At 47.1% G+C, this 27,880-nt stretch overlaps 1 protein-coding gene across 1 annotated transcript in view; it reads right to left on the reverse strand.

Annotated features, from left to right (window-relative positions):
• Positions 1-22,353, reverse strand: part of LOC119402848 (tachykinin-like peptides receptor 99D) — a 69,993-nt gene extending 47,640 nt beyond the window's left edge. Inside the window, exon 1 of the mRNA XM_037669901.2 lies at positions 20,813-22,353. Within this exon, the coding sequence (XP_037525829.1) occupies positions 20,813-21,234 (422 nt within the window). The 5' untranslated portion in view covers positions 21,235-22,353. The remainder of the gene's footprint in view (positions 1-20,812) is intronic.
• Between the last annotated feature and the right edge of the window lie 5,527 nt (positions 22,354-27,880).

Below are 27,880 nucleotides of genomic sequence, written 5' to 3' on the forward strand. Positions count from 1 at the left end.
TCCTGTAGGGAAACCGCTAAGGACCAAGAACCGTTTTATCGTCCACAGAATAGTCGTAAAACTCCGAAAGCCGTCCGTATACACATGCGCTATTACGAAAGCACAGAAAAGAGGCTGTACAAAGGGCGATGTTAATTAGCCACTTCTGCAAGCACGGGAGCCGATAGCACAGATCATTACGCGGTCAGCAGCGCCGTCCGCGCACTCCCCGTTTTGGTCGTGGGTTCTTCGCCCTGCGAAGGCGCGCGCCTCATTAACAAAGCGCTGCGCACCCAATATTCATTGCCTTCTGCCAGGCCTCCCGAGACAAATTGACCTCGAGTCGCCGGTATTCAGGCACGATGGAAGATGGGACGTGCGCGGAAATGGCGGGATATTAAATTTGCGATTTATGCGTCCGCCCTAATCGATCACGCCATGCCCTCGAAACGTCATGGTCTACTTTCAGAACTTTGCCCGGCAGGCCTGGCCACGCGAGGATTTTCTAATCACTAATACAATATGAGCCTAGCACCTGAGCAATGACACGAGCGTTTGATGTGTGACCCTCACAGAGCGTATGTTGACGGCGGGCCTTATGGATGTGTGATTGAGACTCTGTGTCTGGCTGCTCTTTCGCAATATCTAGCTAACCAACTTCCAAAGTGTTTGAACGGTAGGAGTGCATATTGTGAGCTGTAATTTATTATATAGCGTGGTCGAACAAGCAAGTCCAATGATGCAACCAGAGCCGCTTGATTATCTAAAATTTCTCTCTCTCTTTTACTCCCTTATTCCCCTCCCCATTTGTAGGGTAGCAAACAGGACGTGGTATAGTTAACTTTGCTGCCTTTCTTACATTCCTTCTCTCTCTCTGGCTTCTTCTCTTACAGCGATAGCGGTTAAATGGCAAGTAATTTAGCGGACAGCGCTCGTGTTTCTCAATGAATGTTTGGGTTCGTCTGCGTACTCGAAGCGTCCCGCATGTAGTACCGGGTGAGGACAGAACACACACGCACACATACACATGAATGACTGAAAAAGCTGGGGGTGTCAGGGCTACTTTCGGTGCTGATAACGTGAACAATACTAAGCCAAGGTTGACGATTTCGTCGGGAATATGCAGCTTATATTTTGTAATTAGAGAAGCATTAATAAGGGCTGAGCAAAATAATCTAATCTTTCACGCATAATTTCAGTGTAGTATAGCCCTTTTAGCTTCAGTTCGCGGAATGGTTTTCTATGGACACGCACATATAAGGGTTTTAAAACCCTTACGTTTGAATTATTCCTCAGTGTAATTTCAGCGAATATTAATTGCACATATAATTAGCGAGGCGTGCGGCCTGTATATATTAAGGATGACTTACGAACAGAAAGCTTTACGGAATGAATTCATTAGCGCGACGCTTTAGGACGCTCTGCCGCTCTGTGTATATATTTGTTGTGCTGGACACATACGTGTTTGTGAAACACGTGAAACATGCAATTGTGAAACACATGAATGAAATCAAGTGATGTGCAATTCTGTCATTGCATCCTGAATGCAATATGTATAATGATGGGCGCAGAGGAACAAAAGCATTGCATAGGGAGAGAGAAAAGAAACAGGCGAGTAAACAGAGGAATAAGGAAACTAGAAAGGTAAGAAGAAAAAAATAAATAACAGCTTTAAATTTTAAACCAGCATCGCTTCAAACTGTTTGTTGCTGGTTGCTGCCAGTTTCGACGGGTAGTCTATACATACTGTCAAAGCCTCTCTCTGCGTACTGCTTGTGAACCCTCGAAAACTTATATTCAGACGAACCCTTATTGTGCTTTCATTAGGAAGCTAGATCAAACTTTCGAAAGTGCCTTGCAACACACGCAGGAGGGAGAGAGTTCATTATGATTGCTTACAAGCGTCCCGCCCCTCCTGCACGTGGTGATGGTCGTAAGCATGGTGTTTCGTCTTATTTCTTTCCTTTGGTAATTTACTTTGAAATTGAAAAAAAGAGAACAGGATGCTCATTCCTTAAGTTGTCGACAGAGAATACAAAAAATATTTAAATCTTCTTATATAGAGCAGCGTTGCATGCTACACACAACTTCGCCCGAGTTACAACGTTCACTGAACTGGGGACCATATACAAGAAACTGACTTGAAACTAGCTGCTTTACTACTGCTTTGTGACAAGGCAACAAGGCACAAAGTTTATACGGAAAAGGGCGTACTGCTAAGGAACGCAGGGCAATCCGCCTTTTCGGCAGAGCGTCCTAAAGTGTCGCGCTAAGTTTTTTCATACAGCGTTAAGAGACATGCCGTTCTTTGAGCACAACGTTATTTTAGCCATTACGCAGTTTTCTTTACTGAAAGGCGTCGTTTGTTTAAACTAACGCCTGCCATCATCCCTGGACGTGCCCTGTGCCAGGAACAGTCCGCAGAAATGCACCTTAGGGAGGTGACGTTGACAAGGGACCAACCTAAGAACTGACACGATGACAGTTCTCTTTCCCCATGGCAGAGTAGCGTAGCCCAACCGTCTTCAGCCTGACTAATCTCCTGCCTTTCACTTATGTTTTTCCCTCTCTCTCTCTCTCGCCTTCACTTCGGCAGTATGACGCCGGGCAACCCAAGTGAAAACAAAAACAAAAATAGTGTCTGTGCTGTCGTCATTATGTCTCATAACAACATCACGTCTACGAGCTTCTTGCTCACTACACGAGGCTGTGTATCTAAAAGAATTAACCTATGGCGAACTTATGTTGCGATCACGCTCTATAATAATCCCCAATGTCTATACCAGTTTTGTTTCGTTTCCATCATATGTGACCTCGTCACTGCGCAATAAATTCTACAGTCCATAGCACTCTGCCACGAGAGCCATCGAAGTACAGTGACCGAAAACAGCAGGTACACATTTTGGGGATCCCACAATCACCTTCCCCCAACGTAGGGTAGCAAACCGGACGTGCGTCTGGTTGACATTTCTGCCATTGCTTCCTCTTCCTCCTTCAAGAAGCAATTCGCAAGCTATGGAGCGCACCATCAGATAATCGTGATGACAAGAAAGTCACCTTACAAGAGACTAATATTTGACAAACAAACGCGAACGCAGACAATCAACTAATTATTAATTTGGGAATACACAGAACACATATACTACTTGACGCAAATGCACACGTGATTAGTTTAATAATGAGTCCCTATCAGTTAGTCAAGGCAGTCAAGCCCCTTATGCGTCAGATCAACAGATGGGATACTGACGTAACTGCTGGCTCTTCGATGGATCGCGTGGGCCTCAAAGATTTCGTGCATGAGGCGCTCCTTGTTCGCCTTCAGTATGGTGGTACTCACAAAATCTGCTTGCAATCTTTGCAGATCGACACGTGCAGTGCGAGATTGCTTTCCCGGCCGGTCTAGAGCGAGCAAGAATGCTCTCAGCGGTGATGATGATGATGATGATGATGATGATGATGATGATGATGATGATGATATGTGGTGTTTAATGGCGCAAGGGGGCTCTCAGAGGTGGTCATTGATCCATCGCCCTGTCTGTCCAATGTAAGAGAGAGTATACAGGCCAGAGGGACGTTGTTCACAGCATATTCGACGACGTCCGTTCGCCACCCTCGTAGTACAGAAATAACGAACCATGGAACATCATGTGGTGCTTTATCAGAAGGTCTCAGTACTTTTTGAAAATGGCTATTAGCCGACATGGTATCATATATTTAGTGATAGAGCTTATTAGCAGTTCTGGCTTAAGCATCGGTTACTGAACTTTTGTGTTGTTACGCTAATGGCAGGTAGATCGACGAATAATAGGTGTTGGAACACACCCGAAAATGTTAGTTTTACCCGTTTACGGCCAGTCATTCTTTCTGTGTCTCTTTCATTTCTTTTGCTGTGCTCCCTCAAAAGTCCACGCCTGTATACGTCTGAAGCCGGACTTTTTATTTTATTTGCAGCCCCGCAATTTCCGACACTGTGGGTTATTTTCATACGCGGTGGTGAAGCAAACGGCTTGCTAGAACGACCGCGGAGAGAGATAAAAATGCTAACTAAGGCAGAAAGGGGGCAAAATATAGATAGAGGCACGCGTTCCGAATCATATTCTCGCTGCGCAACAGCCTTGCCGCTCTCGGCGTGCTCAAATGTGCGACTGTGACAAGTGTGCGTGCTCATCGCCCAAAACTTCCGGGCTGCGGAAGCTCCTTATCGAAAGGTAGGACAGGCAAGAGTAAAAATAGTGCAACTTACAGCTGAGGGACGGGAACTGATGCAATGTGCACATGTATGCCACTGTGACATTTTCTCACTGGGAGCACACGAGTGTTTCTTTTGCTACGCGGAAACCCTATTGCTGCCCCGATTTCGCCACTGTGCGTTTGCGCCACCATTGCCAGCGTGAGATTAGGCGCAGACACAACGCCCATCCTGCGAGCGTTTCTTAGATTATGAATTCTTCTGAAGTCTTCCGTGTTTTCTGAAGCATCGCCATTACGGTAGATACGTTTCCGAGCGCCGAAGCAGGATCGTGGTTTTGCCATTTCGCTTTTACAAATCCGCCACGCCGCGACCATCTTGCGCGTTGTTGAGCATAGTCGCTTTGCGGCTCGACTGCGACAGTCACCTCTGACGCTGATGCTAGCAAATCGAGTTCAAACTATTTCTGCCGTGTTTCACTGAGCCTACCGAGCTTCTTCGAGGCCCAACAAAAATGAAACATTGCGTTTTATCGAGGATCCAGACGCAAGCCTCGTACAAAAGGGTAAACACAAGCTTGTGTTCGGGTGCTCTGAGATGTTCGGGCATACTCCCCAATTCTGCTCCGCACATTTCCTCGAGTTTCTTTCTTTCTTTCTTTCTTTCTTTCTCTTTCTTTCTTTCTTTCTTTCTTTCTTTCTTTCTTTCTTTCTTTCTTTCTTTCTTTCTTTCTTTCTTTCTTTCTTTCTTTCTTTCTTTCTTTCTTTCTTTCTTCTTTCTTTCTTCTCTCTCTCTCTCTCTCACACACTCACTCACACACACACACACACACACACACACACACACACACACACACACACACACACACACACACACACACACACACGTTATAAAAATAAACAATCGATTACAATTACAATTTATTCCCCAAGCATGCAACTGATTAGATGCATTAATTAGTGTCGCAGGTATGCAGGTGAGCAATTGCTAAAGTGTAGTCGATGAAATTTGTGTTACTTAATTGCGCCTAACCTTCATTACTTCCGTTTAAACTCAGTAAACAGAACGAGCAGCCATGGTTTGTCAGTGTGTCTTTTGCAGCCCTTCGCACGTTGTTTATTTTAATTGACAATTATTTCTCTTGAATATTTTCGTCGGGCAGCGTCATTGCTTTATTGTGAAGACACCACTAAAGCCTCTGAAAAGTAGCCAATTTGGCGCAAAGTAGCCACCAACGGCAACACTGCCTTGATTGGAAATCGGCTTCAGAGCGGCATCATGTAGGACTCCTATCTGATGAAAGTGATTGCCACGGTGAACTTTAGGTATACTTGTTTTTAAATCAGTTAGTGCTCCTGAATTTCAAACAGGAAGCGTTCAAACAAGAAGCGTTCTGTTCAGTAGTTTTTCCTCATGTTTAACTTACGCTGACGTAGTACAGTGCCGCCACGAACGTGGGCAATCGACCAGACTGCGTTTTAATAAAACCGGTGAAGACAATTATGCCTAGGACTTATTAAAAATGAAGGTCTGCGTCTTCACCTTTTTTTATGCTTTCAGACGCAGGAACTAATCTTTCTGCAGTTTGTATTTATTTGACTAATGAATGCCTAATCAGGTATTTGGGAAAAGAAAAGACACCCCGTTTTACATTCCGGCATCGCATCATGAATGTCGGGGCGTACCCTAACCCCGCGCTATTGCACAAGATTTATCCAGAAATACAGCCAACTAATGCATGTTCATTATGCGCGGATATCGCGAATCTCGAACATATGCTCTGGCGGTGCCCCGCGTTACGCGGCGGCGAGGTTATCACGCCGTCAAATTGGGAAGCTGCTATTACCAGCTCCGGACTCGAAGAACAGCTGTGGGCAGTCCAACGGGCCCGCAACGCAGCAGAGAGACTTGGTCTTCCTGTTCCGACGTGGGAGCGGCCCGCAACGTGCTAGGGCGCGTTCCGAGGGACCAAAATAAAGTTTATTCATCCATCAATCCATACCTTTAACAAACCTGCATTTTTTTATTTACAAAAGAATACCATGACGACTGCAGTTTGCTTCTTTGGATTTGTCATTGGAATCCGCAATAACATTCCCATAATGTAAGAGTATGTACGGAGACGTTCTTCGCAGATGTTCTTCGCGGAGCATTCTCTCTTACATAGCACAAGTACCAAAATCTGTGGACGTCCCGTAGATATATGTAATAAAAAAAGCCGAAACTATAGCAGCGCACAGGGCAATCACAACGAACTGTAGCTGCTTCTGTCTCCATCATAAATATATGTAAAGAAGCGCGGGAGGGGTCGTTGCAAGGTACACAGGAAGACCGAGCGCGCCAAAAGTGCTTACGCTGACTCAGTGTATATAGAAGAGGTCGGCAATAACTGGTGGTGGTGGGAGACCGCATTTCCCGGCAGTCGGTGGGCCATGTACTCAGCTATTTCGGCATTATACAGCCATTCCTCACCGGCTATCTTTATTTTCTGCCTACGCGGCTCCTCCTCATCCTCCATTTTCTGTCTTTACTTATAATAATAATAATTATTATTACTTCTTTTTTTGCAGCCGACAAAATGTCTCCTCAACACAACTCTCTTGAAGCGATAGCAAAGCCAGATCTTTCAGTGACCATCGTCGCTTAAGAGACACGGGCCTTTGAGAGAGAGGTAAAGACGGTCGGACACTACGAAACCCGCCGCAAGTGATTCCTGCGAATCTATTTCTGTTAATAATGATAGTCGAGGAGGTTTAACGTCCCATCGTCGCACTGCGGGCTTTGATGGGAGGTTGTGTACACTATGGAGAGCACCGGATTGATTTTTACTCATCCGGTGCTCCTTAAACTGCCCATAAGCGGAGGAATGTTTTTTTTTAACTTGTGTAGTCATACAAACGCGGCCGTCACGCCAACGCACGCGATCGCCACAGTCACTGAACGACTGCGACAAGCCCCTCCTGTCTTCTCGATAGTAGGGAATGCACATATACGATTACCAACCTCCTTGACGATTACATAGCTTGCAACGCATAATGCGCTTTAACTGTCTTTGCTTACTGTTCCGGCTTTCGCGTTCTTCCTTTCTATCTTACGGAGTAGGATACAACAAATCGACATTCGTAGGACGAAATTGACTCTCAATTTGACTCAGTTTCAGTAGGCACACCAGTGTAACATAACACGAAACAATGACATAAAACATGTAAATAATTAACTGACAGCTCGTGGGAATATCTAAAACATACAAATATTTCGATGCAAGAGGGCAGCATCTGCAACTGATTCTTTCATTTTCCTATCTTCTCTTTGTAGGAACTTCGGCTGCCCTAGTCGTAGTCGGATGGGCGAGTGCCGCCGGATGCTTCAGCTTATATAACACGGAATTTTTACCGACAGTGTAGTGTCGATCAATGCGTAATAAAACAATAAAGAAGTGCCCAGAACCTCTGCCATATAGAGTCGGCTCATATAGCTTTCTGTAAGGCTTTGTTTTAATAATTGTTGAGGAATGAGGAACGAGATAGGCACCGCTAAATCACACAAACCTGCTGTTAATGTAATAGTGCATGATATTTGGTGACTCACCATATTTTTCAACGTTCATTATACTTATCGGCACATTGAGCATATGCTACTGGGTATGGCCAATACTTAGGCAATACATCAGAATGTGTGCGTGCCATTATAACCCAAGGAATACAAAATCCTATCGTTAAGCATTTGTTAAGCATTTGTACGTATGTGGCACACTTTTCTGTGCATGCACACCTAGTCACATAGCGTCAATGTCTGCCAGTGCGTGTGCGCTAGATGTGTGTTTTCTTTTTATTTCAACGCTAAATCATTTTACACACACACACACACACACACAACACACACACACACACACACACACACACACACACACACACACACACACACACACACACACACACACACACACACACACACACACACACACACAAACAAACAAGCACATACACACGCGCGCACGCACACAGACCAGCCGACCTATTTTAAGACAAACGAAAAAAAAACAACAATCGAGGGAAAACTCTTGGACGCCGCTCTTGGACGTCCAATAAACACATACTGTATCGCCCGCGCGTTCAGCGCCTCTGAGCCCATCGAACGTGGGTAACCTACACGATACGGCGAGCCGCTGATGCTTAGAGAGAGAAAGAGAGAGAGAGAACACTATTTGACGCAGACAAGAGAGGTTAACCTATAGCCACGGGCTTAGTTGTCGTTGAGGCGACCCAGAAGAGATACCGCTGGTTCACGTATAGGCGCGAACGAGACGCGAAGCGTGAACCCGACAACCTCGAGACGCGCGCGACTGCACGGGCAGCGCGCGAAGGCCTGCGGTCAGCGCGCGCAGCGCTCTTTCTTGCCGACATATTCGACCATAGCGCGTGCGCCAGAAAACAAAAAGGTCAAGCGGAGGACGACAGAGGGGGTGGTTTGGACTCCCACCGCAATAACGGCGGCCTCGGGCTGCTTGTCGAAGTGTTCGTTTCGCGCGACGGGGGGGGGGGTCACTTTTCGCCGGAAGCCGATATTGGACGCTCGGCGCCGAGCAAACGTGTTTGCCCAGTTAGTGGAGGAACGCGGAGTGGGCGATGCCCCATAGTCAGCGAAGGCTGCGGAGGACGGCGGCAGTGTTTACTGATCTTTGCTCGTGTCTTGGAGGATCGGCCGTGATGCGCTGATCAATGCGACCGCCTCGAGACGCACGCTATTGACGGCAAAGCATCGCGACGAGTTGAACTGAGGTTGTTCTTGAAAGACCCGCTTATGCTCCACCACACCGTCTGTTCCCCGCCCTTTTGAGCCTTCCGTGGCTAATTGTTTATGTCATTGCGGTTATGACACCTTCCCTGCCCTGTTTATGTTGGCTCGCAGAAGCGGTACGTAACCAGATTCCGTCGCGACACTACTGCGATGGATGAATTTGAGCGGAACGACGAAAAACTTCCCACAAGGCAAAATGAAGAAAACAAAGAGAGAAAAGAAAAATAATTATTACATGGATATCTGCTATTGATAGTTTGACTGCTAGTAATAGTTTGATTGATTACATTAGCGCTTAGCGACCACGTTAAAAAAATTTTCTGTTTGTTGCACAAGAGAGAAGTTAAAATTCGTCTAATAGATTTTTTTTTCTTCTAAGTAGGCTTTTATCCTGCTTCGGTTAGCTATAGATGGCTTGCACTGACGTCACTGAAAGCGCCGCGTTGGAGCACCACCATGTGGGGACGCGACGTTTTCGATGTCACATTGATGTTATGAAAACATCACATGCAGGTTCTTTCATTATTCAAGCACAGATACTTTCCTGCAGTGTCGTTTTCACATAGACGCAACTTGTTTGTCATCAAAGCCGCCATCGTGGAGTCCCAGTTCCTTTCAGAAGCTGCGTCCATGACGTCACGTGCAAGCCATCTATATATAAACTATGCAACGGTTTGCAGCTCGCGATACACCAAGACTTATTGTAAATTTTGAATCTTCCTCTCTGTACAGTCGCTGTAAGATTTAGCTCAATTAATCTCAAATGACCTAAACGAAGACCAAACGGAAACACTCAATTACATTCGACTGATAAAGTATTATGCAACACTGCCCCGCCACGGTGGCCTAGTGGTTATGGCGCTCGACTGGTGATACCGAAGGTCGCGGGATCGACTCCCAGCCGCGGCTGCTGCATTTTCAATGGAGGCGAAAATGTTTGAGGCCCCGTGTACTTAGATTTAGGTGCACGTTACAGAACTCCACGTGGTCTAAATTTCCGGAGCCCTCCACTACGGCGTCCCTCATAATCATATCGTGGTTTTGGGACGTTAAACCCCAGATATTCTTATTATGTAACACTGCATATTCGTTAAGTTCATACGATTAGAATATAAACTTCATGGTAAATGTGTAATTTATTCAAATGTCACGCTAAAACCTTAGCGCCAGTGTACGCCATATATATTGGGGTTTTACGTCCCAAAACCACGATACTATTATCAGGGACGCCATAGTGGAGGGCTCCGGAAATTTCGACCACCTGGGGCTCTTTATAACATGTACCTGAATCTAAGTACACGGGCCTCTAGCCTTTCGCCTCCATCGTAATGCAGCCGCGGCTGCCGGGATTCGATCCCGCGACCTTCGGGTCAGCACTCGAGCAACATAACCACTAGACCATCACGGCGGGTTCCAGTGCACGCCAGTGTGACGCCACGGATTTCAAAGTATTTTTGTTTTAGGATTTGGATCTTTGTGGCTCAGTAAAAGATTTTGCAAGCTGCTAAATTCACAGTGCGACTCCGTTGCAGTACAATATCGCCCACCTTCATCAAATAATAATTGATTAGCCTTGAGCAGACTCCGTCAACATAGATGACGTCATTGCGAGCCGGTGCGAGAACGGCAACGCGGTGTCGCTGCGATATTTTATTTTTGCACACTCTTTTACCTTACCAAGCATCTTCTCGAGAGTTCGGAAACTTTTTGTTCAGAAACTTCTTGTCTCTTTAGTGTTTCTTTGTTGAAGCAAACGCAGACTCAAAGGAGGAAACATCGAATGTTTTTGAGAGAGAGACGCATTAGAAATGCTAGTTTAAAGGGACAGATAACCGCTCAGAACACGATTTGAGATAACCCCACTAATGGAAAGATTGTCTAATGGAGGGGCCTCAAACACGCGGCCCGCCGCGCATGTGGCGGTCTTCAACCCATATTTTTTTTCTCGCTAAGTTTGTTCATAAGCTGCATGGACGTGATCTATCTCAATAATTCTTTTCTTGAGGCACTCCACGTGGTCACCATGCTGTAAAGCATAACCATGGAACAAAAACTCCATATTTGAGAATTGGCGTCCAGATTGCAGTCATTCTGTAGATCAGAATAGATATGTTTTTCGAAACCTTGCATCAAATCCCCTTCAGAAGTGGCCCATATGTGGCCTAGCCCCCCCCCTCCCCGAAATTCTGATGAAGGGGTGTGTTTTACCACAAACAAATAATAAAAATAGGTGTTTTTCTAAAATTCTCAAGGCCTTCAGCGAGTGAACCCCCCCCCCCCCCCGCGAAAAAAATTCCTGGCTACTCAGGGCTTGCCCATGTTATACTTCTTATACTTCTACTTCAGGAAAAATGTGCAATGTATCAAGTAAAACGCTCAACAATGTGCAAGAATATGACGTCCCTCAGTCAGCGTCGCAGGTATTTAGGTTCCATAAATAAATGTATTGCTTATCATGTTCAGGTTATCCATTGTATGCGGTAGCCCCATAAAATGTCCATAGAATCGGAAAGAAATCGACGCTAAGATCCGCGTCAGAAACGACGTGTAATCACAGGAGATGATGACTACTCATTTTTCATTAGCCATACAAGAAATAGCAGAGATGTCTGCCCTAAGTAAACAGAGGTCGGAACGCGCTGACGACGTTACGGTGTTTTAGAAGGTCCGGTTTACCGTACGGTATGTACGGATATACCATACCGTTGTTGTCGGCACGCAGCGTTTCCTAAAACTCTATAGCCGCGCGAGTCGCTCAGTTCGTAGTACGGTAACGTGATGACGTGATCAAACTGGCTAACAGAGTTCTTGCAGACTAACAAAGCTACCTGGCGACGTCGACGGTATGGTATTTCCGTACTTACCGTACGGTAAACAAGCATTGCTAAAATACCCCATTAAGACGGACGGTTCGGTCGACATGAAACGTAAAACAAGCGCTGCAATGTTTGCGATTCCGTCTTTTAAGCTTTTCTTGGGCTTCGCGACTTTACTGAGTCACCGAGTGAACTTAGGTCACTGAAGCAACCTTAAGGGCCCCCAAACCACTGTGAGTTGAAAGACGACAGAGTGGTTTCTTTCTCGCCTTCACTACTTTCCTACCAGTGCTATATCCGCCTCGCCGCTTATTTCTCCACAAAACACGCGGAAAATGTCACCACTAAGCGTTGAGCCTATCAGGATTTTGCGCCTTTCTGCTACACGCTGTTATCTCCGCTTGCGCAGTCGAAAACGCGCACACTTGATCGCACACGATAATCATGCGAGACACGGCGGAACGGGCGTGCGACTGCATGGCAAAGCAGGGTAGGAGACGATTCAGAAGTGCATGGGATTTCTCGTATATGGTCCAGTCGAGAGCTTATTTCCTCATGACATCACGCGAACAGACTTCTGGCGTCTCGAATTGTGCCGAAAAGACGGGAAGCGCCAGGAGAGAATAAAGCGCTGGTTCTTTGTATTTTCAGAGGTTGTTTAGGGGCCCTTTAAGGAAATAGTGTTGTACAGGAAGTCGCAGTACTATTGCAACACGGGTTTGTTTTGGAGAAGTTCCCATAGAGATCGTTATACCTCAAATAACTGCGCAGCTTCGAATTTACTATAAAGTTCTAAAGGTTTTCCATCGCGTATAGGCGTAGCGAGTAGTGAAGCATCAGGACTCATGCCACCAAAGGCTCTCAGATACCGTCATCGCACTCTAAAACAAGCCGGGTTCAGTAAGTTTCATTCTTTATGGACGCCGCCTCACCAGCCCTGTGCGACAAAAAGGCTCATCAGAAGGTCAGAGGCATCCCTGCTGCATTGCCTCAGCACGAGGCCAGCGAGCGTTCACCGCAAGCCAGAGTGCAACACGATGTTTCCGCGTGGACACTGGACATTCAGGAGGGAGGTGTCGCGAACCTTCCTGAAGTTTGTAAGCTAATGTAGCCTTTGATCGGCATACTCTCTAACTCGCTCATGAGTCGACTCAGACTCAGATCGAGCCGTGAGTCTCAGTGAGCCCGAGTGAGTAATATTTAGGTGACCTGAGTCTGAGAGAGTCCCGCTGAGAAAAATTTTAGTGAGTCTGAGTCCGAGTGGGTTCGGTTGAAGAAAAATCGTTGTGAGACAAGTCCAAGTGAGCCCTAAGGGCGAAATATATTCCATGAGTGATTCTGAGTGAGCTCGACATTTTTTGCCGACTTATGCTGCGCGGTACCATGCGTGGGATGGCTCACAGGCCGGTGCACTGCTCCGCCTCGCTGCAGCGCGTCGCCTTGTTCACCCGTATGCGCTACGAATCTGTGGAATGACAGACTTTCCTAAAGCTTCCTTAAAGGACAAAGTGGGTGGGCGGGCTAGTTGGTTTATCATGCTAAGTTTGAACAGCGCGACTGAACGCGGACAGAGTAGAGCACGCACACACAGCGCTGCTGCACACATTGTCCCGCTCGGGCGCGTCCTTTGAAAGGAGGCGCCCGAGCGGGACAGCTACCGGCATATCTTGCCAGGCCACATACGCATGCAGTCAACTTCCACCTCCGCCTCTTGCACCACCGAAATCGTTTACGCATTGGTCGCGGAAGGCTCAGCCAAGCCCTGCGCGACACGACAAATATATCAGCGCACAAATGTGAACTACGTTTCATTTTCAGCATTGCGCTTACCTGTCAGCACAAGACGTGACAGCGTTGTAACAGTCTGCGGGAACCAGCTGCGGGAAACAGCTAAAGCCACAAGAGTGAACGCTTCTCGTGATCTGCCTGGTTGAACTGTGGTCTATGGTCGACGCCATTGTTGTGAGCCGCAACACCTAAGCGGTATTCTTCCTGCACTTCCTCTTTCGAATTCACGAGACTATAAAAGTAGTCTCGTAAATGCATTTCAGTCTCAGAGGGCAACATCATCAGCGGCTCTCGAGGAACACAAAAGAGAAATTCTGGCAGATCCCACACATTGTGGGAATCGATTTCATGCGAAGTAGTCAGCGAGTAGCAGCGCATGCTAGGTTTTTCGCTTGGAGCCAAGTGTTACGAGGTGGATCGACGTCACTGTGTAAATTTAGCAGTTGTGCGCATTTCGTGGGCTTGCCAGGCACGTCGACTACAGCTGGCGTGTAAAGGGTAGCTCATGGCCCGACGTAACGTCGGCACTCACGTTGGAGCAGAGATGTCAGTTATATCGCAACGAAGTGCAAACTACGGTGCGATGATGTGCATATCATAAGTAGCGGTTGTCGGCGTATACGAGCGATGCTCAGTCAATGTTTATTACATTGTTCTAAAAGCGGACAGCCAACCCTATACCACCACTATTGGAATCGCTCTGACATGACGCTTGTATAGGGTCTTTTTTCCTAAACAGTTTGAGGCAATGATTGTGGTAGAATACTTGACTGCCATGCAGAATGCCTGGGTTCGATTCCGGGTCGTACCGCGATTTTTATTCTTCACTTAAATCGGGACTTTTCGCTCACTGACAACCCCGCAGACTCCGGCTCCGTATTTTCTGCCACACGAACTCCTTAACGCCTTCGCGTTAATATTTCCGAAGTATATTCTCGCAGTGTCTGGGTTGATATATACTGTGAACCACCTGTGGCGCATACCCGTATACCACGGGCAGTGAAGAACGCGTTTTTCCTGCTGCTCTTCCAGCGATCAATCCCAGCTCGGCAATTCGTCGTCACTCCTAGCCATCGATCACGTGGGAGTGTAAGCAACAGCAAGGTGATTTATCCCAGACACGCTAGCACCGGTCATCCTTCATACTAGCTGTTGAACCCTCCGTCCTCACACTGTGCTGCATTGCCAAGACACCACTATGAAGAAGTACAGCGAAGACATTTTTTTGTTTTAGAAATAGCCCTTACGATACCCCTTAAGCGGAGCGCCCTGCAACCCTTGTCCAAGTAATCATCGACTGACTTTATTAAAGGACCCCTGACACCAAACCTGAAACTTCGAGATGTTTGTGTTGTTCGATTGTCCTGTATACGTGGGCCCTTCTGACTGATTATTAGTGGCGAACGTTGCCATTAAGGTACTTTAAATTGGTTTTAAAGTAAGCGCGAGTGCTCACCTGAGTTGGCAGCACCTCGCGGCATTGCCAATGGTATGACGTAAATAGGGGCCTTGTGTGACGTTCCACGAGTAAAGCGAGTATTGTGGATGTCACGGAAGATTTGCGGGTCGCACACAGCTACCACGACTGACACCCGACGAGGGCTATTGCTCCTCACCCCTCTCGGTCTGTTGTCGGGCTGCTCGCAAGGTACTTAGACCAGGAATGCTTTTCTTTTTCGTGAGGGCACGCGCGAACTCGTACCGAAGCACCCAGATCGTTGCAATCACCCAGATCGCTGCAATTAGTTGTAAATTCCAGAATGCATGCTGCTCTTTAATGTTTGACTCACAAGTTCTCAGGAGCCTCGACTACCGATCGGCAGCGCTTTCCGACCATGCTCAAAGTGTGTTGCAGGGTGTTTAATTTTAGATCGTAAAGATTTTTTATAAAAAACTCTATGACAGTCAGGCTCCTGTTGTTTTCATACACCAACTCTATGTAGAAGCGGAATAACTCTTCTTCATAATGGGGCATAGCGCTAACACACACGGGCGAGGAGGAGACAACAGGACAGGCGCTAACTTTCAACTAATTGTTTATTTTCGAAAGCAACAGTATAAATTGAACCGTACGCAAAAGTTCTACTCATCGCACATGAAAACCTGCCGCGTCAAGAAAGGCCAATTCATTAGCAGTCAGCGCCACCGACGGCAGCTGACACAGCTATCACCGGCCCTCGCGATCAGGGCGTCTTCCATAATCTCTCTTGTAGTCTTATCGGCATTCCTATATACCGGTGTGCACTCTTTGAACAACGCTTCATACCCACAATCATTACAATGCACAGACACGTGCCCATCACGATATCGGCCCGACTTCTGCCTATGTTCCCTTAGTATATCATTCAGGCATCTCCCCGACTGCCCAAAGTAAACCTGGCCGCAAGAAAACAGGAATCGATACACTACATTATTTGCACATGGAACAAATGGATACTGATGTTTCTTCACACATTCTGCACGTCTCTTGGCTAACGGGTCTGTGGCCTTGCAAATGCTCGTTAGTTTCTGAGGGGCGGAAAAAAGCACATCTACCTTAACGTTCTGGTCAATTTTCTTTAGGGCGTGTTACCGTGTGTGTTAGCGCTATGCCCCATTCTGAAGCATATAACCAACTAGCCCAAAAAGCCACGTCGGAAATACTTTGCCGCAACTAAAATGACATTGACGTGATTAAATTAACAATAACTCGTTAATTAACTTTTTAATTATTCACTTCAGGGCAGTCATTTATATTAGAAAGCTGTAGTGCGTGCCAATTTATGGCATACCCATCTTTTAAAAATGGCAAAAGTGGCGCTCAATTCGAGATAGTCATCATCGAATTTCAAGGGCGATATCAAAACTGATAGCGCCCGGCCCGTAGGGAGCGTGGCCCCTCTGTTACGTAAGAACGGAACTACACGTGACGAGGAAGTGACGAAGCTTGAATCAAGGAACGCCAAAGCAGGATCTGGTAATGAAAATCGGCAAGCACTGAACCTTCTCTATCGCCTTTGGTTGCGAGTTGCCTTAACGAAGGCATATACAACGTCAATTCGAATGACTGACAGTGCGGCATGCGACGTTTGCGGCACCGAAGAAAACATCGAGCACTTGCTGTGCAACTGTCCCCCGATTCGCCTCGGAGAGACAAGTACTTTCCAACGCACTGCGATGACTTGATGATCGGCCGCTTTCTGTGCAGGTGCTGCTACAACGTCATCCCCATCTCTCGACGGCCCACAAGGCAGTGAAGGCACTCTTGTGCTTTTTGAAGACGACGTGCTTGCGCGAACGCCTCTGACTTGTGGTTCAGTTTCGCACGCTTCAGTGAATTCACTGCCTCTCTTCTTCTTTTTTTTCCTTCTTCTGTTTTCTCCTCTCCCTTTCTACTCCCATCTTTCTACTCCTCATCTTTCTAATCCCCAGTGTGGGGTAGCCAACCGGAAGCGTTTTCTGGTTAACCTCCCTGCCTTCTCCCTTTCTGTTTCCTTCCTGAAATGCACAAGTACAGTGCTCGTCAAATGAAACCCGAACACCGGCAAGCCTTCGCACGGTATCGTGCGCGCCGTCCAGTTATCACCATTGACAGGCGCGCGCATCCGGTTTGACCGCACTGCGCATATGCGCGCCTGTCCATGGTGATAACTGGACGGCGCGCAATATACCCCCGCGAAGGCTTGCCGGTGTTGGGTTTCATTTGACGAGCACTGTACACAGCTCATTCTTTGGGTACGATGTGTGATCCTTATCTTTTTCTTTCTTAAACTATTAACAGGCGCGAGAAACTATTTCGCCTGCCTGCAAGAAGAAGCGCCGCAGTGGCTGAGCCTGAGTTTTATGTTTCATAGAGAAAGAAAAGGTTGATATTGCGGTTTTTTCCGCGCGGCTAGAAAGAAACAGATACACACCAAACACCACACGCAAAGATAAGGGGATCCGCTGGAGTACGTGAGATGACTTGCCGCTTTTCCCGAAGATACGGCCACGACGCGTCTTCATTCAAATTTCGCGACTTCCTTGTCACGGGCAGTTCCGGTCTGACGTAGCAGAGTTGTCGCGTTTCGTGCGCGCCGGGAGCGTTCAGTTTCGATATCGCCCTTGAAATTCGATTATACGAGGGTGATTCAAAATGTAAGGACCGTTTGCTAATATTTAAATATTTGCACTTCAGAATAGAGATTTATTTGAGCAGCGCCATCTGTTAATTCTTCGCGAATGTACTGAAGTCATTGTTCTCGCTCAGTAGTCGCCTGCTTGACGGGGAATGAAGACGACAATGTCCGCGAAAATCGTTGCTCCCGCGTGTTCTAAAGTGCGAGCTGTAATTCAAGCTTCGAATGCAAAAGGACCATCAGCTTCTCAAATTCATGGATAGTTGTGTCTAGTTTATGGAGCTACAGTGATGAGTGAAGGAAAGGTTAGACAATAGTGTCGAGACTTCGCAAATGACCGCACGATGTGCACGACGAACAGCGGAGTGGCAGGCCCAGCGTCAAGACCAATGAAACTGTTCGACAAGGGGACCGCGAATTGCGGTTAGATCGACGACTGACAATTAGTGGTCTGTCGGATAAATTTCCTTTTGTTGGCCGCACTACAATTTACACGACTGTAACTGAAAATCTCGGATTTCACAAAGTGTGTGGAAGCTGGGTACCAAAAGTGCTAACCGACCAATTAAAGCAGCAAAGAATTCCCAAGGCGGCGAACTTCTCTGCAGAGGGACCAAGAATGGTGCCGCGGTACGAAAAGTGCTTAGAATTTAACGGTGATTATGTAGAAAAGTGAAGTAGGCTTGTACTAAACTAGAACCGCCAATGAAAATTTTTTCTAACGAATATTTATTTTTTGGGGACCAAACGGCCCTTACTTTTTGAATAACCCTCGTAAGTATCTCGAATTACGTGCAACTTTAGTGATTTCTAAGAAATGGGTATGCCGTAAGTTCGCCAGGAGCTGATATATCACCATTGAATTATCAGACGGACCTACACCAAAACGTCAATGCGTTGTCAATGCGACGAATGAATAAAGGCTCCTGAATAGGCCTTTGTTCATTCATGAGCACCAGATATTTTCTAAACCACACTCTAAGAAAAAAAGAGAGTCAAAAGAGGGTCATGGAACCGTGACTCTCCTCGGGTGTCCATCTGACCCCTTTTGGAAGGTACAGGCAGAAAAAAAGAGTTCGCATTTGGGAAGGAGTCACTGGACCCTCCTGAAGCGCGTTTCGATTGGCTTCGGTATACGGAAGAGCCGCCGTATACGCCATACATATCGCACGCTCGCCCTTTGGCGCCGTTGTGGCGCATTGCTCGGCGACGCAGACGGGGTTGGCGCCGGGGTGGCGCGCCGCTCTCCTCTCTCAGTCGTCTCAGTCTCCTGGTCTATTGGAATGCGTTGCGTGGATGAGTTGGTTGCGCGTCTTCGGTGGTATTGACGCCGGCTCCGTGCACGAAGTGACGCTTGGAGGGCGGAATATTCATGGAGCTGTGGATACGGACAACGGGCGCCAGTTAACGGTGAGTGTACTGCTTTCGTAGGCACTAATTATACAGCTTTAGCTGGGCGTCTGCAGCAGCTCTGCGGAAGTTATCTGCCAGCCATTTCCAACAGCAGCCTGTGCCCGCGGGGCTGTTGCGGATGGCCAACTATAGCTGTCAGTTAACGAGTTCCCACCGTTATGCGCGTTGCTGTACAAGCTCCCATAAAGTGAGCGATGCAAACAATAATCGAGAGTCATTTCTTGCTGATCGCACGTCGTGTCTGCACTACTGAAGGTGCAAGATGTCGTTTTGAGAAGCACTTAAGTCTACTTCATCATAACATTTCTATCTACCTTGAGTGTGCAGCGTGCTTCCACGCGTGGGAACGTGAAAAAAAAGAGCCTGTGTACAGAACCCTTAGACGCACTATATGTAATGGTTTTTGTTGGCTTAAAGACGGTAGTTTGAGGTGCAGATATAGTACGGTGGCTTCCAGAAAGTATGCGGTAGTCATTAAAGTTGGACACGCCTCGCCGGTGAAAGTGAAAAAGCTCTAGACTTTCGACGGCGCGCGTTGTTGCGGCCGCCGGCGTGCACTCTTTTCCCTCGTTTCTGTTTGCTGTTTTCGTGGTTTGCATACAGTGCGATGACGTTGGGCGCTATAACAGAATCGAGTGAGTGTACGTGATTGTGGGAGTTATGTGCGCTAATTCTAGCATATGACATGTCTGATCTCGACGTAGACGGCGTACGCACGCGCTGGGTGTCGTTCGGGCCCTAGTACTCGCATCTGTTTATCTGAGTATTTAAGGATGGGTTACGTTTGTAAAACGTGCGGTCAATAACCGCTCACGGCATGCCTCTGGCTGCCGGAGGATGTGCTTTGTTGTTTTGTTGTTAGCCTTTATTATGTCTGTGTGAACCACTTATATTGTGTAGGTTGTGCAAACGTTTACTGCAATTTCATTTTCTCATCATAATATCACGTTCTGCTTTTCAGATACCGTTTTTCATGGTGCTCACGCTGGACAGGAGCGACAACCTAGCAAGCCACAAGTCTGATGCTTCCAGCCGTCACCACTTTTTGATTTATTCTTAATCACAAGGAATAAATATGGAAACATGATGGCGATTTCTGCTGTTCATTTAGCACCATATGACACTGTGCACATCACAGTCACACATTTATTTGGCTATACTCATAGAAGCATGTAAATGAGGAATACCCAAACTTCTTAATTGGAAATCACAGACCATCTTTTCGCGCTTTCTATATAACTTTGTTGGAAAATATGTGTTGTTTTGACGAGTTTTTTAAAAATAATTATAAAACTGAACTATTCTTTTTTTACAGTCGCTGGGCAGAACGGCAAGTATTATTGGACTTGCTTAAAATGAATACTCCACTATTTTCAACAGTAGTCGCGCAAAAATAGAGCAAGGATCAAATGAGTAGCTTAAAATACTTGTGGAGTCGCTTGATGCTTCGGTGTGGGTCCCTTGACCCCCGTAGGAGCGTTACCGGCAAGAGTCGTCTGACTCCCTATAAGTGGTACGTGATCCTCTGGACGAGAGTCTTTCCACTCTTCCTAGAGGTCAGGGGACTCTCCTACAGCGAGCCGACCCTGACCCACCAAGAGAGTCACCGTGACTATTTAAAGAGAGTCCTATACGTGGCAAGTCAGAACTCTCCGAAAAGAGTCACGCATACTCTTTTTTTTCTTAGAGTGCAGAGGCCTCATCATGCGCACTGCGATATATGTTTCACTCACCTGTCAATGCAGATGGCCATTAGGGTGAACACGCTGGCTGCCACAGACACGATGGCAATGAAGTTGGACACCTTGCAGTAGGCTGTTCCGAACGGCCAGTCCCCGTTTAGCATGTAAATAAAGTTGAAGATGACGTTCAATGTTGACACCATCGTGTCCGCTAAGCTCAAATTGACAATGAAGTAGTTTGTGACCGTGCGCATGCGTTTGTGTGCCAGCACTATCCAGATGACGATCAGGTTGCCTCCTGTGGCCACCAGAACCATGCTCCCGAACAGCAAAGTCCAGGCCGCCTGGCCCCACCACGGCAGGATGTACATGTTCTCTGTCATGATGTCTTCTGAGCTGAGGTTGACGAGAGATACACCTTCGGCTCCCGTGCCATTGCTGCCGAAGACACTGTCGTTGAGATACAGATCCATGGCCTAGGGCATACCGGGGTCTCGAGTCTTGTGCAAGTGCCTGCGAGTGAGTGGCGCTCTCCTTTATATGACGCGCATCAGAAGCGATGCGATGACCTGCTCAAAGCGTTACTGGACGTGTTTCACACAGAATCCGCCAGACAATCACTTCTTGATGCTCAGCACATATACAAGCGCAGATCTGGGGAACTAGCGGTTACTTAAATATGAAATGGCTCTTACTGCACAGCGAGTGACAAACTAACCGAACAAGCTACCCTGACTTTGTCCAGCGTAATCTACCGAGGCAAATGAAATAAAGCGCGAACAAAAAAAAAAAGCCGAAACGTTAGGGTTTCTTGGCTCTGTTTTCTTGTATCACATTCAGGTGCTCCCGTATTTCGCGGCCATTCTAAGTGGGCCTTCGACAATACTGCAGCAGGGCGACATAAGTTACACACTACGCACAAGCAGAAGGCGGACGGTGGATCAGGGGGCCAGAAGAAAGGTGATGCCGAAAGCGTTTCTTGATCAGTCCTTCAGGTAAAGCATTTCGAACATGCCCTCCTGCGTAGAAGACGTCGAAGAACGGAGTAAATAGTTCTTTTCGGACACAACACGACGAAGACAGGCGGTTAGTCTTGAGCACGAGACGGCGGTCCCGGAGTGCTGGCGGCGATTGACAGCTTGTCAGGTCGTGACCTCATCGTAACTGGTGTCCCAATGCGGTACCGGCGGAAGTGCGGAACCGCGCTGATGTCGCAGCCTCAGCGGTCGCGTCAGACCGTGTCGACACAGGTCGCAGAAGTGCCGCGCGACGCGTGCGCGAGCCGCTGCTTGAGCGGCGCTTGGAGCCGACTGCGATCTTGAGGGACGGGAAGCGGGCAATAATCTGGCAGCTTCACGGCTTCCGGTCGGTCTCCTCCGCGGCCCTATTAATTCGACGGCGGGCTGCAATCTGGGCGCCGTTGTGTCGCACTCGCTCGGGCTCCCACTTCCTCGGCCGCCGCTGAGCCAAGCAAGTCACGCCGACCGCAGAGGAGTGACGCCGGATGGGGCCCCGCTATCAGTCTGGGTCAAGGCTCGCTGCAAAGCCACGGCTCTCTGGGTCAGCCCACAGGCAAGGTCCATGGTGCAGGGCCTGCAAGCAGATGCATACGACCATCAGGTCACTAAACGCGTACCTGCTACACTCATCCGGCTACCTCAAGATCTAACATGTATGTTGTGGCATTATAAAGGTCTGAATGGTACACGACCTAAAAACTTTCAATGGGGTCTGCATTACAAATACACAACAGCAATAATCGAGGGTTGAGGAACAGAATATTATTAACAGCAGGCGGGTCTGGCCTTCCTGGAACTGCAAGCAATTGCTCCGCCCCAGGGCCAGTATTCACAAAAACGTCTTATGCTATAAATTTTCGTAAGATAACATTTGAGCCAGTCACAGTGCGGGACGAAAGAGAAGTCTTGTGAATTCGGCCCCAGATGTTCACAAGCTTTGTTGTTGCTTCGGACATCCGTGGTATGCAGCCCTATTTTGGTTGTTCTGGATGATTCGTTAAGCAATATAAGAAAACAATTAAGAATGCATCCTTTCAGTGCTGCATAGCATAGCGATGCTTGCTGTGATGTTAGTGCTATTACTACTGTTAGGGATTTGTGAAAGATGCTGCCAGTATACGGTAAGCCCTTCTTAGTGCGTTCTCCTTACCCTCACTGACGCGCAGTGCGCCATGGCAAGCTTGCTAAGCGTGGCCTTATGCTATAAACTGTAATGCAAGTCAAGAAGCTTGTATAGTGTAGACGTCATCCCCATTTATATTCTGTTTTAAATGAAAAAAAGCATATAGACGCAACCCCTGAAATAAGGGCATAAAGATAGAATACTACAGCAAGAAATTCCTTGTTGCTCGCTTCAAAAGTTAATTACCAGTGGCTGCTTACTTGGACAGCTTAGCATGGTGACCCAGAAATTAGATCGCTGATGACAGAAAACAACGAACTTTAATGAAAAGTATAACTTGCTAGCAGAGTGCAGTGTTTACAAAGGCAGATGCTGGGTTTACGTAAGTAATTTTGGACATGCAGTTAATGTACGTTGCTGCGTAGGAGGCACTGAACACAGACGATACAGCGGGTCAATGTATGCTACAAACTAATCAGCGGACTACGAGAGTCAGTGCAAAGAAGTGGTAGTAGCGTCGTTTGCGTTTGCTGGTAAGGTATTAAAGCGAAAGCCTGAGATGCCTCATCGAACGGAATAATTGACCGTCGGCGTCGGCGGCGTTGGAGGCGTAGGCGTCCCGCGTCGGCGGCGTCAATATGAGTGATTGCGAAAAATCATGACCATGTGATGACGTCACAACATGACGTAATCACGACGTCACAGATCGCCAAAATTTGTGATGTCGTCTTGACGTCACTATGACGTTACATAACGCTACGTCATCGCTGGATATCGTCGCTTCGGAGGCAGTGCAAAATCACGTTAGGTGCGGAAAGCTTTCGGATGGTGGGGATCGCGTTGGAAGAAGATCAATGCATCGACTGACAAGAAAAAGCAGGAGATGGCTTTAACCTTCCAGTCGCCTTATGCGAATACATAATGCGCCCTGTGAGTTTTTGCCCCATATATATGCCCTCAGTGTGGATATCATGTCAATGGAACTAAAAAAACGCTGTAAATAAATATGAAGAATAACATACCCCTAATAGGCTCATTGGTGCAACATGCTACCACATGCTGCGCCGATGATCCAAAGCCTTGGTGGAGCAGCAAGTGCCTAATGATGTGGTTTCTACACCCAAATCTTTTCCTTTGGCAGACGTTGTGTGCGTTAATAAAGACGCTTATAACCACTCCTCGTGTCTCTTCTCCTCTCAGAGGCCTCTGCTCGCAGTACGGCGTCGGCAGCCTTGGGAACGCTGCCTAGTGTAGAATGCAGGCCGACGGCCAATCAAGCCGCATTCACCGCTTCTCTCCCGCTGGAGCAGCGGAATTCTTTCTGAAGTCGCTGCAGGTTCCGCCGGTTCCTGGGGCAGACAGCTTGTACTGGGCGCCTTGAGACATTCACATGGTTCTCGTGTAGCCTTCTCTGATTTGTCTCGAGCTGACAAGCTACGTGATAAGAATATCGACTGCCCACCGGTTGCCTTCCGTCTTCTTTTTCGTGGTCCGGTGCCGCGGTCACCACGAGCGCAAAAGAGGTGTACGGCTCACGCAGCGGAAATGCGCGTGCTCGGAATGGCACTAAGGAAGTGCCGAGAAGTCATTACAAGCATCGGGCTAAATGACAAGGCGCTGACGCACGCCAGCGAGCTCGTCCTGGGCTCTTCTCACGGTGTTGCCTTTTAACAAAAACAGCCGCACATTTGCCCCGTCTATGTAACACGCGGGCAGGCCTCTTGTTATGCTTCCGCTAACTGCAAGACAGCGAACGACGAGGCGACGACGTTTCGTACGGCGTGAACGTCAGTCGTTCTTCTTGACACTAATGCGTTCAGTATGGCAGCACTGTTACGCTTCACTTAGCTCTGCATTTCTTCCGTTCTTTCTGATTTGGAGTTAGGCCAAGAAAACCCGAGGCTAGAGGCGAGCCAAGGTGAATGGAAAGTATAATAGCGGGTAAATGTTGGCCCGCGTCAACTTAACAGAAGAACGGATTCACTACTTTTTAAATAACTTACGAGCCTAAAGTTACGCTTGTAATGTAATACAGAGTTAATTGTCTGCTATTCCTGCTGTTTAACAATGACGCTCATCGCAAATGTTTTCACATGCCAATTGACTAAAAAAAAAAAACCCTTCACATTCAATAAGCGTCAGTCTACAAAAAGCACCTACATGCCATATAATTTTTAATAGTTAAAGCATCCCGAGTTAAACCAGTCAGTTGTGGACACCATTTCCCTTGCGTTTTTTAAAAATTTTTTTTCTGTGCCGATATTAAACGGGTACTGACACGAAAATGTTCAGTTGTCGTTTTTTTGCGTCAAATCAAAGGCCAAGCCCTCAAGAGCCTAGAAAATGCACTGCTAAGCGTGAATGAACCCCGGAAAAGTAATTACATTACGTTTTGAAACGCTAGTTTAGGTTCCTACTGTACCCTGACGACATAACACGGTATGAACTCGTCATGTGTTCGCGCAAGATATCGTGACGCTTCCACGGCCGCTCCGCACTGAGGCTCCGTTTGTGTTTGTGACGTACAAGCTGCCATTTTAAAAGTTTTGGCACCTGAGATAATCCCAACTAGCCAGACTGCTGCGTGAAGTCACCAGAATTTGTACTGTAGCCTGACGTCAAGCTAGTGTCGATGTCGGTAGGTGCGCCATGGGAAAACTTACTTTCATATCAAAATGAAATATCAGCATTTCCTGAGCTTTGCACTTGCTCAGAGCCGTCTCTGCATACAGGACATTTGTATGGCAGAGTAAACTCACCTCCGAAAAATGGTGTCAGTAGCCCTTGAACGACAATTTAAAGCGATCTTACTTCTTCTCGAGATGCTCATTACCTCGCATTATACAGGGTGTTTCAGCTAAGAAGCATCAAGTATTAAAAAATTAAACATAGGTGTTACGCGTCTGCAATTAGCGCAGTATTGTTCTGAGCCATATAGAGTCCGTCAGAATATTTTTTTCCAATCCTCCAAGCTCGGCAATGAACAAAGATTGCTTAATGAACTTTTCAAATAGTAACTCTAGAGACAAACCTTCAATACAAAAGTTGTAGCGCTTGTTCAGAAACATCGAATTTTCCATCTATGGTAAGATAACTGCCCTGCTTAATTTTTTTCCGGCCTTTCTTTAAAGCGTGCGAACTTAAAAAAAAAAAACCAAGTGACTACCGCCTAACGCGCGGCGCTTTTAGTGCCCTCAAATGTAAGTTGAACGAATGATCAAAGGCTGCTTCGCGCACGGAGGCCGATTGAGCAGGCTATATGGGTGACTGCGATAGACGTTAAGCGATAAAAGGAGCCTACCATTTCAACAACAACAACAACAACAAAAATTAGTCAACGAAAAAGCGGCAGCCGTAGAGCAAATGCCATATGAGAACGTAGGCAGCATTTGATGCAGCGTAGGCATTTTTTAGATGTGAAGCATCTTATAGCGGAGTTCAATCCGGTGGTGGTGGTGGTGGTGGTGGTGGTGTGCGGCGTGACCAACCTTACTGCGCATGCGCAAACCCTCTCCACTACCCCTCTCCTCTCCCCCTCTCTTCTCTCAATCTCCACTTCATCTCTCCCCTCCCGCTCTCCGCTTCCCCTTCCCTTTCCCCCTCCCCTTCCCCCTCCCTTTTCCCCTCCTCCTCTCCACTACCCCTCCCCCCTTTCCCCTTGTTCCCCCCTCACCATTCCCCTCTGAAACGTGGGCTCTACATGCCGAAACACTGTTTCGCATCGCCTCATGGTCCCCTTTAGCGGGAGATGGTGTGATTTTTTTCTTTTCTTTTCGCACCGGAGCAGAAACTCATTGGAAGGGGCGAGGGTGACAAGGTGATGAAGAACCGAGATAAAATATTCACTCACACGTACGTGGGTGAAGCCCTTTCATAGATATTGTTTTTAGGCGGTATGCCCCTACCATCATTTGGCGTCCATCGCAGTCACCGATAGCCTGCTCAATCGACCTTCGTGTGCGGAGCAGCCTTCGATAATTCGTACAACTTATATTTGAGGGGACTAAAAGCGCCGCGCGTAAGGCGGCAGTCACGTGGTATTTTTAAAAATTCGCGCGCTTCAAATAAAGGCTGGAAAAAAATTAAGCAGGGAAGTTATCTAAGCGCAGATTAAAAAATTCCATGTTTCTGAACAAGCGCTACATCTTTTGTATTGAAGAGTTTTCTCTAGAGCTACTGTCTAAAAAGTTCATTAAGCAGCCTTTGTTAATTAGCTAGCTTGGCGGATTGGTGAAAATATTCTGACGTGCTCTATATGGCTCAGAACAATACTGCGCTAATTACAGACGCGTAGCACCTATGTTTAATTTTTTTTAATAGTTGGTGCTTTTTAGCTGAAACACCCTGTATGAAGAACATCAATGTTTGCGCCGCGCTATACTGTTGACAAAAATTTCGCCCATAGACGGGTGTTCTCTAGCGGTTTACGCAAGGAGAACTCACGATAACATTGAACACAAGCAGAATCAAGAACGGGCGTGAGCTCAAGCATGTAGGCATCGTATAAAGTAGATGGGAGGTGGTGAAATGCCTTGTTTTGGCTCAAGGGGGAGTTTCATTTCCGACAGGACATTGTGCATGACAGGCAGCTGGACAACTTCCTCTCGTGAAAGGAAGTTCTCTTTCGCAGCCGCGGGGGAAATTATTAACGTGAATTACTACACCTCTGGTACTTCTAAGCTTGAATAACAACACATAGCCTACAGCTACCAGTTGAAGCAATACAATCTGTTCGCGCGGTGTGAACATATATGTACGTACATGTACTGTGCACGTCCACATATCACAAAGAAAGAACGAAAGGACCGTATAAGCCGTACGTGTAAGTGTCGGTGCTCACTATATAGGCCAGTAAACTGTTGTCTAATCCGAAGCCGAAATATTTTAAACGAAATTCTGGTTGCCTAATGCGAAATTTTCACCACCATCGTTAATCTTGTTTTGTATATGAAAAGATAGTTTAAACAAATATACCTA

The sequence above is a fragment of the Rhipicephalus sanguineus genome, chromosome 1 (genome assembly GCF_013339695.2).
Source record: "Rhipicephalus sanguineus isolate Rsan-2018 chromosome 1, BIME_Rsan_1.4, whole genome shotgun sequence".
In the NCBI taxonomy this organism is placed as follows: Eukaryota; Metazoa; Arthropoda; class Arachnida; order Ixodida; family Ixodidae; genus Rhipicephalus; species Rhipicephalus sanguineus.